This window comes from Panthera tigris, chromosome D1 (assembly GCF_018350195.1).
Source record: "Panthera tigris isolate Pti1 chromosome D1, P.tigris_Pti1_mat1.1, whole genome shotgun sequence".
In the NCBI taxonomy this organism is placed as follows: domain Eukaryota; kingdom Metazoa; phylum Chordata; class Mammalia; order Carnivora; family Felidae; genus Panthera; species Panthera tigris.
Genome location: NC_056669.1, coordinates 39,133,927 through 39,148,044, shown reverse-complemented (window position 1 = coordinate 39,148,044; position 14,118 = coordinate 39,133,927). Strand labels below are relative to the sequence as shown.

Below are 14,118 nucleotides of genomic sequence, written 5' to 3'. Positions count from 1 at the left end.
GTGTTAGCATGCCTCGGGGCTGGACACTGGACCCTCTTCTCTCTTTTGCCCTCTAGGGTAGGCTGACTAATGTCCTCAAAGATTTTGTGTCCTAATCCCTGAACCTGTGTTGCCTTCTATGGCAAAAAGGACTTTGCAGGTATGAATAAGTTAAGGATTCTGAGACAGACTACCTAGATTGGCCATAAATAAAATCACAGTGTCCTTCTAAAAGGGAAGCAGAGGGAGATTTGACTATAGAAGAAGGCAATGTGACAACTGGAGCAGGACACTATGCTGCTGGCATTGGAGAGAGAGGAAGGGGCCACAAACCAACGAATGCTGCTCTAAAACCGGGGAAAGGCAAGGGAACAAATTCTCCCCCAGAGCCTCCAGAGGGATCTTGGCCCTGCTGGCACCTTTTGTTCCAGTGAGCATGATTCTGGATTTAAGAGCTCCAGAACTCTTAGAGACTAAATGTGAGCCATCAAGTTTGTGGCAATTTGTTATAGCCTTCTCCATACCTTATTTTATGTATCTTCATGAATCTGAGAACCATCTTTATGCTAGAAAATTAAAAATGTGTTTGGGCTGCAGGCCACAAATCCTGCTCAAGCAGGATCACTGCGGCAGTCTCCTAACCAGCCTCTCCACTGTCACTGTTGTCCCTTCCAACCGCTCCAACAGCTGCAGTGGTGTTCTTCCAGATCTGATCATGTCACTTCCCTGGGGAATACCCTTTGGTGTCTTTCCATTTCACTTTTAATTATATCCAAACTCCTTACCTTGGTCTAAGGCCCAGCCTGATTCGGCCCGTGCCCACCTCTCCAACTTCATCTCCAACTCTTCCCTGATCTTTTATCAGGTCTTGTGCCCTGCTAGTTCTTTCCTGCCTCAGGACCTTTGCACAGGTTGCTTTCTATGCCTGGAATACTCTTCCATTCCCCTCCCTCTCTTTCCTAGCTCATCTGTGAGCTCCCCTGACTGCCCTCTCTAAAGCAGATCTCTCCTCTTGTTATTTCCTATCTCCACTGTTTTCCACTGGAGCAGGGGTGGGGGCAGGGCAGGCGGGGAAGAAGATGTGTCATTCAATCCCAAAATGTACCTTACACTTAGAAACAAAGCAATGTCATCAAAACTAAGGAGAGTCTAAGAAACCGTCATAGCTAAGAGGAGCTAAGGAGACAAAGAAACATAATGTGGTATCCTAGATGGGATCCTACAACAGAAAAAGGATCCTAGGTAAACATTAAGGAGATACGAATAAATTAGATTTTCACTAATATTAACACGTCATACTAATATGTTCACGGGAGGGGGAAATGGACGCAGGAAGGAGTGGGGGTAGATGGGAACTCCCTGTACCATCTGTTCAATTTTTCTGTAAATCTAACACTATTCTACAAATTAAAGTCTATTTTTTTATTGAAAAGCAGTGTTACACACACTCGTGTGACACCTTAAACAGTAAATTGATAAATGGTTAAACGAATACTGTTAAATTGTAATTGTGATTATCATTAGAAAGGAAAAATAGGGGTGCCTCGGTAGCTCAGTCGGTTAAGCGTCGGACTTCGGCTCAGGTCATGATCTCGTGGTTCATGAGTTTGAGCTCTGCCTTGGGCTGTGTGCTGACTGCTTGCAGCCTGGAGCCTGCTTTGGATTCTGTGTCTCCCTCTCTCTCTCTGCCCTTCCCTTACTCGTGCTCTTTCTCTCAAAAATAAATAAAACATTTAAAACAAAGAAGGAAAAATAGAGGGTACAAATAACAGAATATTCCCATAGCATCCATCAATCGCCAGGCACTGTTCTTGGCACTTTACATGTGTTAACGCATTTGATTCTTAGCACAATCCAAAGACGCGTAACACTTTACAGATGAGAAAACGGAGGCACAGGAGGATGGGCTGACTTTCCAAGGCCCACAGCTAGCTACCAGTAGTGCCAGCATAACAAGAATATACAACAAAGGGCCTAATTCAGTTTAATTTACTCAGGGAAGACTTTCCTAAGGCAATGACATCCAGCTGAGGTGAGGAGGGTGCGTAAGGCCAAGCAAAGAGGCTACAATGGCGGTGTCTGGGGCAGGGAAAGGCTTGGAGGAGGCCAGGGGCTTGGCCAACTTGGAAGACTTTAGGGGAAAGTGTGAAGTTTGGGGAGGCAGGCAATGGCCACGCTAAGAAACAGGGATTTTATCCTAAACCCATTGTACACTTTAAGCGCGGGGGGTGGGGGAGACGTGATCAGATTGGGTCTTTTAAAAGTTCCCTCTGGCAGCTGTGGGAGCAAAGTGGCTCCCACACCTAGGGGATATACTCCTGTATGTGGTAAGGAGATAGGGTGGTGGCCTGGATTCCAGTGTTGGAAATGCAGGTGCAGAAAAACCATCAGATTTTCTATATTTAGGAGAGAAGCGCCCAGTGAATTCGGAAATTGGTTATGGCAGCTGGAGAAATGGAAACGTGAGAGGTGGTGCTCGAGGTTTCTGGCTTGGTGGATGGTGGGGCATTCCGCCAGATGGGGAAGACGGGAGTTCCGGTTGAGAGGAAGGGGGGTGGGCTGCAGTCCTGGCCGTGAGAAGTCTGAGGTCCTGTGAGCCATCCAAGAGCAGAGTTGCGCAAACTGTTCGATGAGCGCTCAGAGGACAGGCCAGGGTGGAGATCTGCTGGAGGGACCTGAGGGCACACGGAGGAGGCCTGCACGGACCTGCCCAGGAACAAAGGGCAGAGAAGGCAGCCCAGGCTAGCCCAGCCCAGCCCGAGGAGCCCTCTCGCTTAAAGGTCCTGTCAGCTCCTAATGTTGCCCGCTAGAGCATCTCCTCGTGTCTACCTCTGCTCCTGCTGACTTCCCGTAAGCGGTTCGGGAGCAGCCGTCCCCAGCCCCACACCCGTTCATTTGCGGACAGCCCGAAGCTGGCTCCCATCCCGAGGCTGTGACTGGGAAGGCTGGAGGCAAAGCGCGGACCGGGCAGCAATAAGGGAAGCGGGAGGCTCCGGCTCACCACGGACCTCGCGCCTCCCCTCGCGCCCAGCCCCTGGAAGGGTCCAGAGTCCCCTCTTCTCTACACCTCTTATGGAAGCCGTTGCTCTTTGAAGCCTTTGCGGCTCCTTTTAACCCGATTCCACCGTGTAGGAGTGTTGCGAGTGGGGCGTCAAGGGGGACCATCCTGTCTCCAGGGTGAGGGGTCGCTTTCAGAAATGATTTCAAAACTCCCGGTCCGGGAAGAGGGGAAGGACGAGGCCGAGAGGGGCCGAGCATTTCCCGAGGTCCCGCCCCGGGGGAAGACCCCTCGGCAGAGGTGCGTCCCGGGGTCGCGCGCAGGCTGCCCGCGTCACCGCGGTTTCCGGCAACTCCACGCCCCCGGCATCTCTGGCTCCCCGGTAGTTCCGGAAGAGCGCGGCGCAGCGAGCGAGCGAGCGAGCGCGCTAGCCGGCCCGGGGCGGCTTCTGCCTCCGGAGCGGGGCGGAGGGGTCGCGGGAAGGAGGAGAGAGTTTCTCGCGCCTGCGGAGGCGGGGCGGCGCGGAGCCCAGGCGGCGCGCGCATCCCGGGGGCCTGCGCGGGCCGAGCGCTCGGGGGCGGGCCTGCGCCCGAGCGAGCGCGAGAGCTCCTGCGCCCGGGCGCACGGCGCGAGCTGCGGCGGCGGCGCTGTGGCTCGCTGGGAGCCGGGCGCCTGCAGACACAAAGGCTGGTGGGTTGTATGAGCAACCGGGGAGCCGGCAAAGGGAAACCGAAAGCCGGGGGCGCGGCAGGTGACGGTGAAGGCGCCGCGCAGTCCTCCTAACCCTCCAGACGTCGGCGGTATCGGCGCCTGCACTCCTGCGCCAGTGGGGCCGAACCCGCGCGCCTCAGCCATGGCTATCGCCCACCTGGCCACCGAGTACGTGTTCTCGGACTTCTTGCTGAAGGAGCCCTCGGAGCCCAAGTTCAAGGGGCTGCGGCTGGAGCTGGCAGTGGATAAAATGGTCACGTGCATCGCGGTGGGGCTGCCCCTGCTGCTCATTTCGCTGGCCTTCGCGCAGGAAATCTCGATCGGTAAGGCCAGAGGGGCGGGGAGGGGCGGGTCGGCCTGGCCGGCGCTCTCCGAGGTGCCGGGGTCTGGCGGAAAGTGATTTTACTGCGCGCCCCTGGCAGTCCTGGAGGCTGCGATGGATTGAACGTTGGGAAGAAAGGTAGCCCCAGTTTTATTCTTTGTCCACGTGGTTCATTTATACCCCTGTGGATCCTGCTTGCATCCCTACTGCTCAGTTCTTCTCTCTGCTCCCCACTGATCCCGACAGCGGCTTAGTGTTCATGTCCCACACTTAGGACCGCCGCCCTTGCCATCAGATTTGTCGAACGGCCTCCTGTCTCCTTCCCGTACCCCTACATTTGTGCAGTTACCTAAAATTTTGTAGCAGAGAAGTTCCTGAGTGGCTGGATAGAGGATAAGTACTCCATGAAAAGTGTGTGCGCTTTTCATTACCTGACATTTAGTTGATCCTTACTGAGACTTTGGCTTTACAGGGTTGTTGTGAATCATGGGAGAGAACTGCACTTGGCAGATGTCAGAGGGATACCAGAATTCTTCATGGTTTGGGCAGGATTACATGGCCAATGAGAGTCTGGTCTTCCTCAGATGTTCTGACTTAACACCATCAAAAAAGATGCTTATGAGTCAACAGGAAGTCAGTGTATGACAGCTAGAGACTGTTCAGTGAGGGAGAAGAGAGACCCGTGGGACTGGGCCTTGGGGAAAGCTTATGTGAGAAATTGTGCTGGTCCTGAGCTCTGGGGCATGGGTGGGAATTGAATAAGCAGAGGTGAGACCTTTGCCAAGATTATGAGATCGCAGAGAATGTTGCATGTTCCTGGAAGGAGAGAGGCAGGAAGGTTAGTCACAGTTCTTGGGATATGAGCATGAATATGGGTCCAGGTCAGTTAGAACAGAAGAGTACAGACTTGATGGTTTCAAAAGTGCAAAGTTACTGTTTGAGCAGAGGATGGACCCGTTGAAAACAGTCCTTAATAAGCCTGATGGTAACATGTAGGGTCTGTGAAGGGAGTTGGAGCTAGGGAGGCCGGATGCCAGAAGCTGGGGCATTGTTTAAGGTCCTGCGCTTGGGTGGGGGCCAGGACTTGAAGGGAAAGGATGGGAAGGGTGACTTAAAAGAGATCAAGGAGCAGTAAGCGGCACTTGGGTACCTAGTTTTTAATGGGCCATGAAGGGAAGAGACTGACCAGAGTTGTTGTAAAGGCTGCAGGCCCGAGTGATTGGAAATGGTGGTTGATTAGGAAAGGGTTGTGGTGAGCTTGACTTTGTGATCTACAGCACTAAGTCGTTAAACTTGGCAGGAAATTGCCAAATTCATTGTGGAAAATAAGTGTTCACCTTGTCTTTGGGCAGGCATAGTCATGGGGTATCCTTCCACTTTCCAGATGGCCAGGAGTTGGGGAGTTCCAATAGAAAGGAAAACCAGCAAGTAGCTTGGGTCCTGGAGATAATCTCTCCCTTCAGCAGGTGTTCCTTGAGTACCAGCTGTGGGCTGGACCAAGGACCCAGGAGTAAAGGATGCATGGTCCCTGTCATGGAGAAGCAACAGTCTTGGGCATCTATCTGATGCCAGGAGGGAGGAGTTGGTTACTCTCTGTGATCAAACTTAATGTCTACCCTGCATATTAGAGGGATTCTGAAGGCAGCTGCACTGGAAGCACTCTCGACACATCCAAGTCGATGGGCTGCCTGAGAGGCATTTGGTTGGCATTGGAAGTGGGCTTACCCAGCAGGAGCCTGACCTATGCTATGTGCACAGCACTGCTGTGTGCTGAGTGGGACATGAAAGGACTTTGAGGCATGGTCTTCTTCCCGTCCGCCTGGGCACTGGAACAAGAGTTTACCGTCCGCCTGGGCGCTAGAACAGACATGCTGACAGGTGCCATTCAGCAGCGTGTGACTCAGTGACAGGACAGTGTCGCGCTCTGAGCACCAAGCAGGTGAAGGCTGGCAGGGACTGGGGTGAAGCTGTGGAGAGACCCCCATTCTTCTCAAGGGCTTCAGGACTTCCAGGGAGAGGACAGGCATGTGGGATGAAGCCAGCAGGACTAGGGAAGACCTGTCAGTACTCATAGATGAAGCCAGAAAGAAAGACATTAGATAGGAGAAGAGAGGTAACATAAATTAATGCATGGAGTTGGTATAGCGGGGTCATGTCAGGCAGCATTGATTTTTGGGTAATGTCGGCTTTTGTGTAAAAGCAAAAACAAGCAGAGCAATTAAGGAGAACAATAACAAAGAAAGAGAGTAGTAATTTAACATGTTTATTTATTTTTTACTGTTGAGAGAAAGCGAGCGCATGGGCAGGGGAGGGGCAGAGGGAGACGGAGAGAGAGAATCCCAAGCAGGCTCTGCTCTGTCCCACAAACCATGAAGTCATGACCTGAGCCAAAACCGAGTCAGATGCTCAAGTGACTAAGCCACCCATTCTCTCAAAGAATGAATAAATAAACTTAAAAAAATTTTTTTTAATCCTCTTTTTTTTTTTTAACATTTTATTTATTTTTGAGAGACAGAGACAGAGCGTGAGTGGGGGAAGGGCAGAGAGAGAGAGAGAGACACAGAATCCAAAGCAGGCCCCAGGCTCTGAGCTAACAGCACAGAGCCTGACACGGGGCTCGAACCCACAAACCCCAAGATCATGACCTGAGCCGAAGTCGGACACTTAACCGACTGAGCCACCCAGGTGCCCCCCCAAAATCCTCTTAAGCATAAAATAAATTTTATTTTCCAGTTTCTGAAAACTAAATTTTCCATTAACTGATTTCTACAAAACAGGATGCAGATTGTAACTGGGTGACAATTTTTACTTTAAGAAAACATTTTTACTTTAAAGAAAAGATTCTAATAAATCTGAAAATTTGCACAGACTTTTTAGAATTAAAAAAGTGTATGCATATGGAAGCAGAGTGTTGAGGACTGGAGAATGTCCTCGTGATAAACCATATTAGGCTTTGTATTAAAGGCTTCTCCTTAGTCTTTGGCCCATTTTCTCACTAGTTCAGCCCACCGGGCTCCTCTCAGAAAAAAAGGGACAGACCCTGCCCAGGCCACAGGGACCCGCCGGTGGGGCAGTGAACGACCTTTATTTAGGCCCTGCTGGGTGCTGGCACAAGGGCTGCAGACAGAGTCCCCTCCACAGAGATTTTGGCCCCTTCACTTCCCATGGGCCCTGATGAGGGGCTGCTTGCAGGGATGAGGATTGCTGCAGGGGTGGGGAGCAACAAGGGACTCCACCTTGCTATTTGCCCACAAGGTGTGGGTCATCATAGAAGCAATGAGGTGCAGCCGAGCAGAGAGGGGCTGGTGCCCATGGTCAAGGTAAAGGGAACTCCGGTAGCGCCTGTAGCGGCCTGAGGCTGGGACTGCTTACTGATCCTGACTGCCCCGTGATGGAGAGAAGTACAAGCAGAAACATTCTGGAAGGAGTTGCTAGGGGACTTCTTAACCCCTGAGTTGTGGTTGGGAGCATTTTGAAGGCTTTTGGATAGTGAGCCACTGACTGTTGAACTGATGTAAGAATTAGATAACTCCTGGTCTGGTTGGGCCCGATGCTTCTACTCCGCTCTCCTGAAACACTCCAGGCCCTGCTCCCCAGAGGGTAAGTTGGGCATGGAGAAGAACAACCACTCAATTTTACATCACCTGGCGCGCAGCAGAAGACGGTCTAAATGTAATTGTGACCGGACTGGGACGATCACGTGGTGGGAGCCCGTCAAGGCAGAACGGACGCTCTGTTTGACCAGCCCTCACTTTTTCTCTCTCCGAGTCTGGCGTTATGTCTTGTACGCCACAGGCGCTCAGTCAAAATGTGGTGAAGGAAATGCTGGAGCACGTTCAGGATGCTCTGGGGTCCTCTCTTGGACTGCAGCTGGGCTGAGGGGGAGCAGGGGCATTCCGGGAAAGGGGAAGGATGGAAGAAGGGAAGCCAGGTTCACATACCAAGGTCAGGCCAGAGGTTGCAGTTGGCAGGTCCTACCCGGTGCCTGGAATTCACCAGCTAGAAGCGTGGGGTCCCTAGTATGGAGAGGGAGATTCCCAGTCGCCGGGATTCCCAGGTCTTTTAAAAATCCAAGTCATGCCTTGTCATGGTTTCCTTCCTGACGTCTGCCCCAGATAATAGCATTGACGGATGTGGGTTATCAAGAGACAGAGCCAAGTTGCCTCACTTGACTTAGAAGTCTAGGTTATATTCCAGGTGCCTCCAGTTCCCTTCTGCAGTGTTCTGGGGCAGGGAGGGAGCTGTGTTTGTAATGTTGAAGGGCTCTACCTCTACTGTGTAGGGCGGATGAATGTCATTCCCTGTGGCTCAGAGAACACACACGTCACCAGTGTGGAAGCTGCAGGGAGACAAAGTTCTGGGCCACAGAAGGCCCCTCATTCTTTTTTTTTTTTTTTTTTTCATTTTCTTAATATAATGTATTGTCAAGTTGGCTAACATACAGAGTATACGGTGTGCTCTTGGTTTTGGGGGTAGATTCCCATGATTCTTTGCTCACATACAACACCCAGTGCTCATCCCAACAAGTGCCCTCCTCAGTGCCTAACACACCTGTTTTCAGAGAGAGTTTAGGAAACATGTGGGTGACAACTCTGTGTAGAATACAAACGTAAGTAGACTACATGGCCTTTAAGCTCAGATTCTGAGTATGTATCCAAACTATTGAAGAAAAGTGCTACCTTTCAACGTGAATGGGATTATGTTCTTGGGAGTCTTTTGACAGGGTCTGCGGTGCCCTTGGCTTAGGGCTGTTCAGGGCGTGATGCTGAGATACTCTTCCTCAGGGACCGCTCTGATTCTCTGGTGCCGTAATCTGGCACGTTAGGCAGCCCTGGGAGAGGAGAGCTCCCGTCTGCTGCCAGGATATGCTGCTTGCCCTGAGCCCAGCTGGCTGGAGCACATGAGCCGCGGGGACAGCCAGCAGGCCCTTGGGAAGGGGTGTTTTGTCTGCCCTTCCCTCCCTGCTGCCCTCCCAGTGAACCCACGGTTCTGGACAAAGGGGTTTGGTCTCTCCGGGCTGGCTCCACTCTGTGGCTGTTTCTACAGGGCACTGCTTCCAGTAAGCAGTGGGGAGGCTGCCAACGAGTACAAATTTTTCAGGGTGAATTTTGTCTTAACTGTTGTATTTTTATTGTACGAATAGTACCTAAATACATTGTCACGGTAAATAATGCGTAAACCTCCTCCATCATGTGCCGGAGGTAATCGCCACGGACACCTGGTACAGCCATAAAGCGCTTTCTCTCATTAGTACAACAGGTGTATGCATTCTTTTGAAAACAAATTGAGTCATGTGTAGTGGTTTGCTTTTCCCCACATAGTATGTTTTGGAGAGCATTCCATGTTAGTACATAGGCATTGCCTTACTATTAGTCTTTAACTCAAGTGTAGTTAACTTACAGTGTTAATATTAGTCTCACGTATACACTGTAATTACTCAACTCTTCCATATGTTACTCAGTGCTCATCACGACAAGTGTCCCCTTTTCCTCTTTACCTGTTTCACCCATTTCCCCCTCTTGAAACCATCAGTTTGTTGTCTGTATTTAAGAGTGTACTTTGGGGTACCCAGGTGGCTCAGTTGGTTAAGCATCTGGCTCTTGATTTCAGCTCAGGTCATGATCTCGTGGTTTATGGGATCAAGTCCTGGATCCTGCTCCGTGCTGACAGCATGGAGCCTGGTTGGGATTCTCTTCTCTCTAACCCTCCCCTGCTTGTGCAAGCACTCTCTCTCAAAATAAATAAATAAACATTTTTTTAAAAGTATATTTGTCTCTTTTTTTCTTTATTTCTTAACTTTTACATATGAATGAAATCATGGGGTATTTGTCTTTGCCTCCATCCATGTTCTTACAGAACATAGTATATCCTTATCATAATTCATCTGAGCACTCTCTGAATGATGCACATCTAGGTTCTTTCAAAATTTCTTATATTAAATTTTTTTTATGATTATTTGTTTTTGACAGAGAGACAGAACATGAGTGGGGGGTGGGGAGGTGGGGGGAGAGAGGGAGACACAGAATCTGAAACAGGCTTCAGGCTCTGAGCTGTCAGCACAGAGCCTGACGCGGGGCTTGAACTCACAGACTGCGAGATCATGACCTGAGCCGAAGTCAGACGCTCAACCGATTGAGCCACTCAGCCACCCCAAAATTTCTTCTATTAATTAAACACAAGGTTTGTTTGTACATAAGTCTTTGTAAATACGCCCCTCCTCTCTACATTGAAAGAAGAAACCAGTATCACTTTCCAGGATGAAATCATTTTCCAGGATAGTTGTGCATTCCTGTGTTCTTACTGCAAGTACAAAACAAATAAGAGCCTCCACCACTACCTCCCTCTAAATGTGAGTCTATCAGAAGATTGGAAGAGGCATTTTGATGTGCTTCCAGCTTTAAGAAAGAAATAGCCTGTTTCAGGAGTAAAATTATAATAGTCAGTGGGCTTCCTGATGTGTTCTCATAGCATCTATAAGTTTCCTTCCTAGCACTTAACCACAAGTTACAGTTAGGTAATTTGTGTAAGTATTTGTTAAATACTGTCTCCCCCTAATACTGTAAGTTCACTGAGGGCAGGAACCACCTGTCCTCTCTGATGACTGCTCCATCCATAGCCTCCAACATAAAACTTGATACATAGCAGGCGTTTAACAGAGTGTGTGAAGGAATAGAATGAGCAGGGATGTCAGAAGGATTGCATCTCTGTAAAAATGGAATTTTATGTATCTTGGAAGAGTTAGTGTTAAAAAATTGTCATAAAAATATTTGAAAACTGTATATTATCATTAGAACTGACTAGAATAACAATAATAGAGCAAGGAATTGAACTGAGAGATGAAAAGCAAACATTTAGTAATAATGAGATTGGTTTTTAAAACAACTAGAACTTGCCCAGGCAGCATTTGTTCTGTTTTATTCTTTTTATTTATTTATTTATTTTCTGAGTATAGTTGATACACAATGTTACATTAGTTTCAGGTGTACAAGCTAGTGATTCAACATCTCTATGTGTTACGTTATGCTCACCTCAAGTGTAACTCCCATCTGTCACCATACAGTGCTATCACAGTATTGCTGACTATATTGCATATGCTGTGCCTTCTCTTCCCATGACTTACTCATTCCATAAGTGGTACCCCTATCTCCCACTCCCCTTCACCAATTTGGCCAGTCCCCCCATGCCCCCTCCTCTCTGGCAACCATCAGTTTGTTTTACATATTTGTAGGCATGGTTCTGCTTTTCATGTATTTGTTTTCACTTATTCATTTGTTTTGTTTATTAGATTCTGCACCTGAGTGAAATCATATGGTATTTGTCTTTCTCGGTCCGACTTATTTCACTTGGCATAATACCCTCTAGTTCCATCTATGGATTGTCATAAATGGCAAGATCTCATCCTTTTTTGTGGCTGCATAATATTCTGTGTGTGTGTGTGTATGTATGTACATTTTTATACATTCATCTATTAATGTATACTTAGGTTGCTTCCATATTTTAGCTATTATAAATCATGCTGTGATAAACATAAGGTGCCTTTATCTTTTCAAATTAGTGTTTTTGTTTTCTTTGGGTAAATACCCAGTAGTGGAATTATTGAATCATATGGTATTTCTATTTTTGGTTTTTTGAAGAACCTCCTAGTGTTTTCCACAGTGGCTATATCATTTTTACAGGGGGAAAAAGACAGTGTCTTCAATAAATGATGCTGGGAAAACTGGACAGCTACATGCAAAAGAATGAAACTGGCCCACTTTCTAATACCATACACAAAAATAAGCTCAAATTGGATTAAAGACCTAAATGTGAGACCTGAAGCCATAAAAAACCTTGAAGAGAACATAAGTAGTGATTTTTTTGACGTCAGCCATAGCAACATTTTTCTAGACAGGCCTCCTAAGGCAAGGGAAATGAAAGCAAAAATCAACTGTTGGGATTACATCAGAGTAAAAAGCTTCTGCACAGCCAAGGAAACCACCAACAAAACAAAAGGCAGCCTACTGAGTTGGAGAAGATGGTTGCAAATGATATATCCAATAAGGGGTTATACTACCAAAAATACATAAAGAACTCATACAACTCAACACCAAAACAAAACAAAAAGACCAGTCTGATTAAAAATAGGCAGAAGACATGAACATTTTTCCAAAGAAAGATGTACAGACATCCAACAGACACATGAAAAGATGCCCAACATCACTCATCAGGGAAATGCAAATCAAAACTACAATGAGCACCTCACACCGGTCAGAATGGCTAAAATAAAAAAAATAAAAATAAAAATAAAAAAAACAAACAAGAAATAACAAGTTGGTGAGGATGCAGAGAAAAAGGAACCCTCATCTGCTTTTGGTGGGAAGGCCTTCTTTCTGTTTCTGTTTCAGTGCACAATGTTCCCTGACTTGAAGAGTCCCAGTAAATTAGATCCATATTTGATTATTTACTCCTCCCTTTCTGTGTCTCCCCATTCCTACCCCAAGAAGAAAAAGGAAGGAAAGAAAATGAAACTTGAGGTGGGGGAAGTCTATTCTTTCGAAATAGATGGAACTCCCATCCCTAGCAAAAACTGAAAATACATCTTGGACCTTTGGCAGATTCCAAGTTTGGATCGGCAGCATCCTTTTTAAAAACCATGCAAACACCACCTTTCTGCTGCAGATTGCTCCCTTGGATTGCTTTTGTCTCAAACCCCTAACTGAGGCAGTGAGTTTGGTCCAGAGTGGAGAAGGGTAGGCAGTTTGAGGCCCATGCCCACTGGGCCCTGGCTGAGTGAGGAGGGCAGCGTGGGGACATAGGTGGCCAGGGGTGGGGGAGGAGGGACCTACAGAGAACCCATGTGCTACCGAGGCAAGCCTGGCTCTGTGTGGGATACAACGGGCATGATGGGAAAGGGGTTTTCATTCTTATGTATTTTTTATTCATCCTCTCTAAAGCTCGTACTCCTTTATATATGTGTGTGTGTCTGATTGTAAAGATAGGGCTTACTGTAGAAAATACGGGAAGTGCAGAAGAGAAACTGGTAGTAATTCTACCACCAGTGTTAGCCACTGTTACATCTTGGTGTATTTTATGCCTTGGCTTTTTATATATACATAGCTGACAGCTTCTACTTAAAAAAAAACAATCAAACACTAATTCAGAGCCATTTTGCCATATTCTTTTTTTTTTTTTTAAGTTTGTTTATTTTGAGAGAGACCGAACACTTAAGCATGGGAGGGGCAGAGAAAGGGAGAGAGAGAATCCCAAGCAGGCTCTGCATTGTCAGCACAGAGCCCAAGACGGGGCTCAAATCCATGAACTGTGAGATCAAGACCTGAGCCGGAGTTAAGAGCTAGACACTTAACCACCTGAGCCACCCAGGTGCCCCATTTTGCCATATTCTTAAACTTGATGTTTGGTGGCTACCAAACTGGATGTTGAATAGGAATATCAAAATTTAACCCTTGCACAACATTTTTGCTAATATAAATAGCATTGTGCAGAATACACCCGAACACAAACCTCTTCACTATAAAGATTTCAGTATTTCAACAAATTGTGTACGTCTCATTATGAGGCCAAAGTGTGTGCAGACAGTTTCAGGACTGGTTGGCATGGCAGCTTGCCCTCCGGAAGGATGGTCCCTGCTGCTTCCACCAGCAGTGAGGAGAGTACCCTCCTCATCGCCGCCAGCAGCATGTAGCGATGGTCCCTGACAGTTTAGTAGACGGATACAAGTACACCATTGTTTTAGGTCACATTTATTCAATTACTATGTTGAACATTTTTCCATAGGTATTTTTTACCATTTATATAGTTCTGTGACTCGTTCTTGTCTTTTGCTTATCTTTCAGAGGGGATGTTGGTTTCTTCTTTTTTTTTTTTTTTTTAATTTTTTTGAGGTTTATTTATTTTGAGAGAGAGAGAGCGCATGTGCATGCTGGAGCAAGGGAGGTGTAGAGAGGGAGACAGAGGATCCCAAGCAGGCTCAGTGCAGAGCCTGACTCGGGGCTCAATCCCACAAACTGTGAGATCATGACCTGAGCCGAAATCAAGAGTCAGACATTTAACTGAAGGAGCCACGCAGGTGCCCCAGGATGTTGAGGTCTCAATGGATTTTATGAACTCT

General features: G+C 47.7%; 1 protein-coding gene across 1 annotated transcript in view; it reads left to right on the top strand.

Annotated features, from left to right (window-relative positions):
- The first annotated feature begins 3,669 nt into the window (after positions 1–3,669).
- PANX1 (pannexin 1) overlaps positions 3,670–14,118 on the top strand; it is a 45,087-nt gene continuing 34,638 nt past the window's right edge. Inside the window, exon 1 of the mRNA XM_007079030.2 lies at positions 3,670–4,011. Within this exon, the coding sequence (XP_007079092.1) occupies positions 3,831–4,011 (181 nt within the window). The 5' untranslated portion in view covers positions 3,670–3,830. The remainder of the gene's footprint in view (positions 4,012–14,118) is intronic.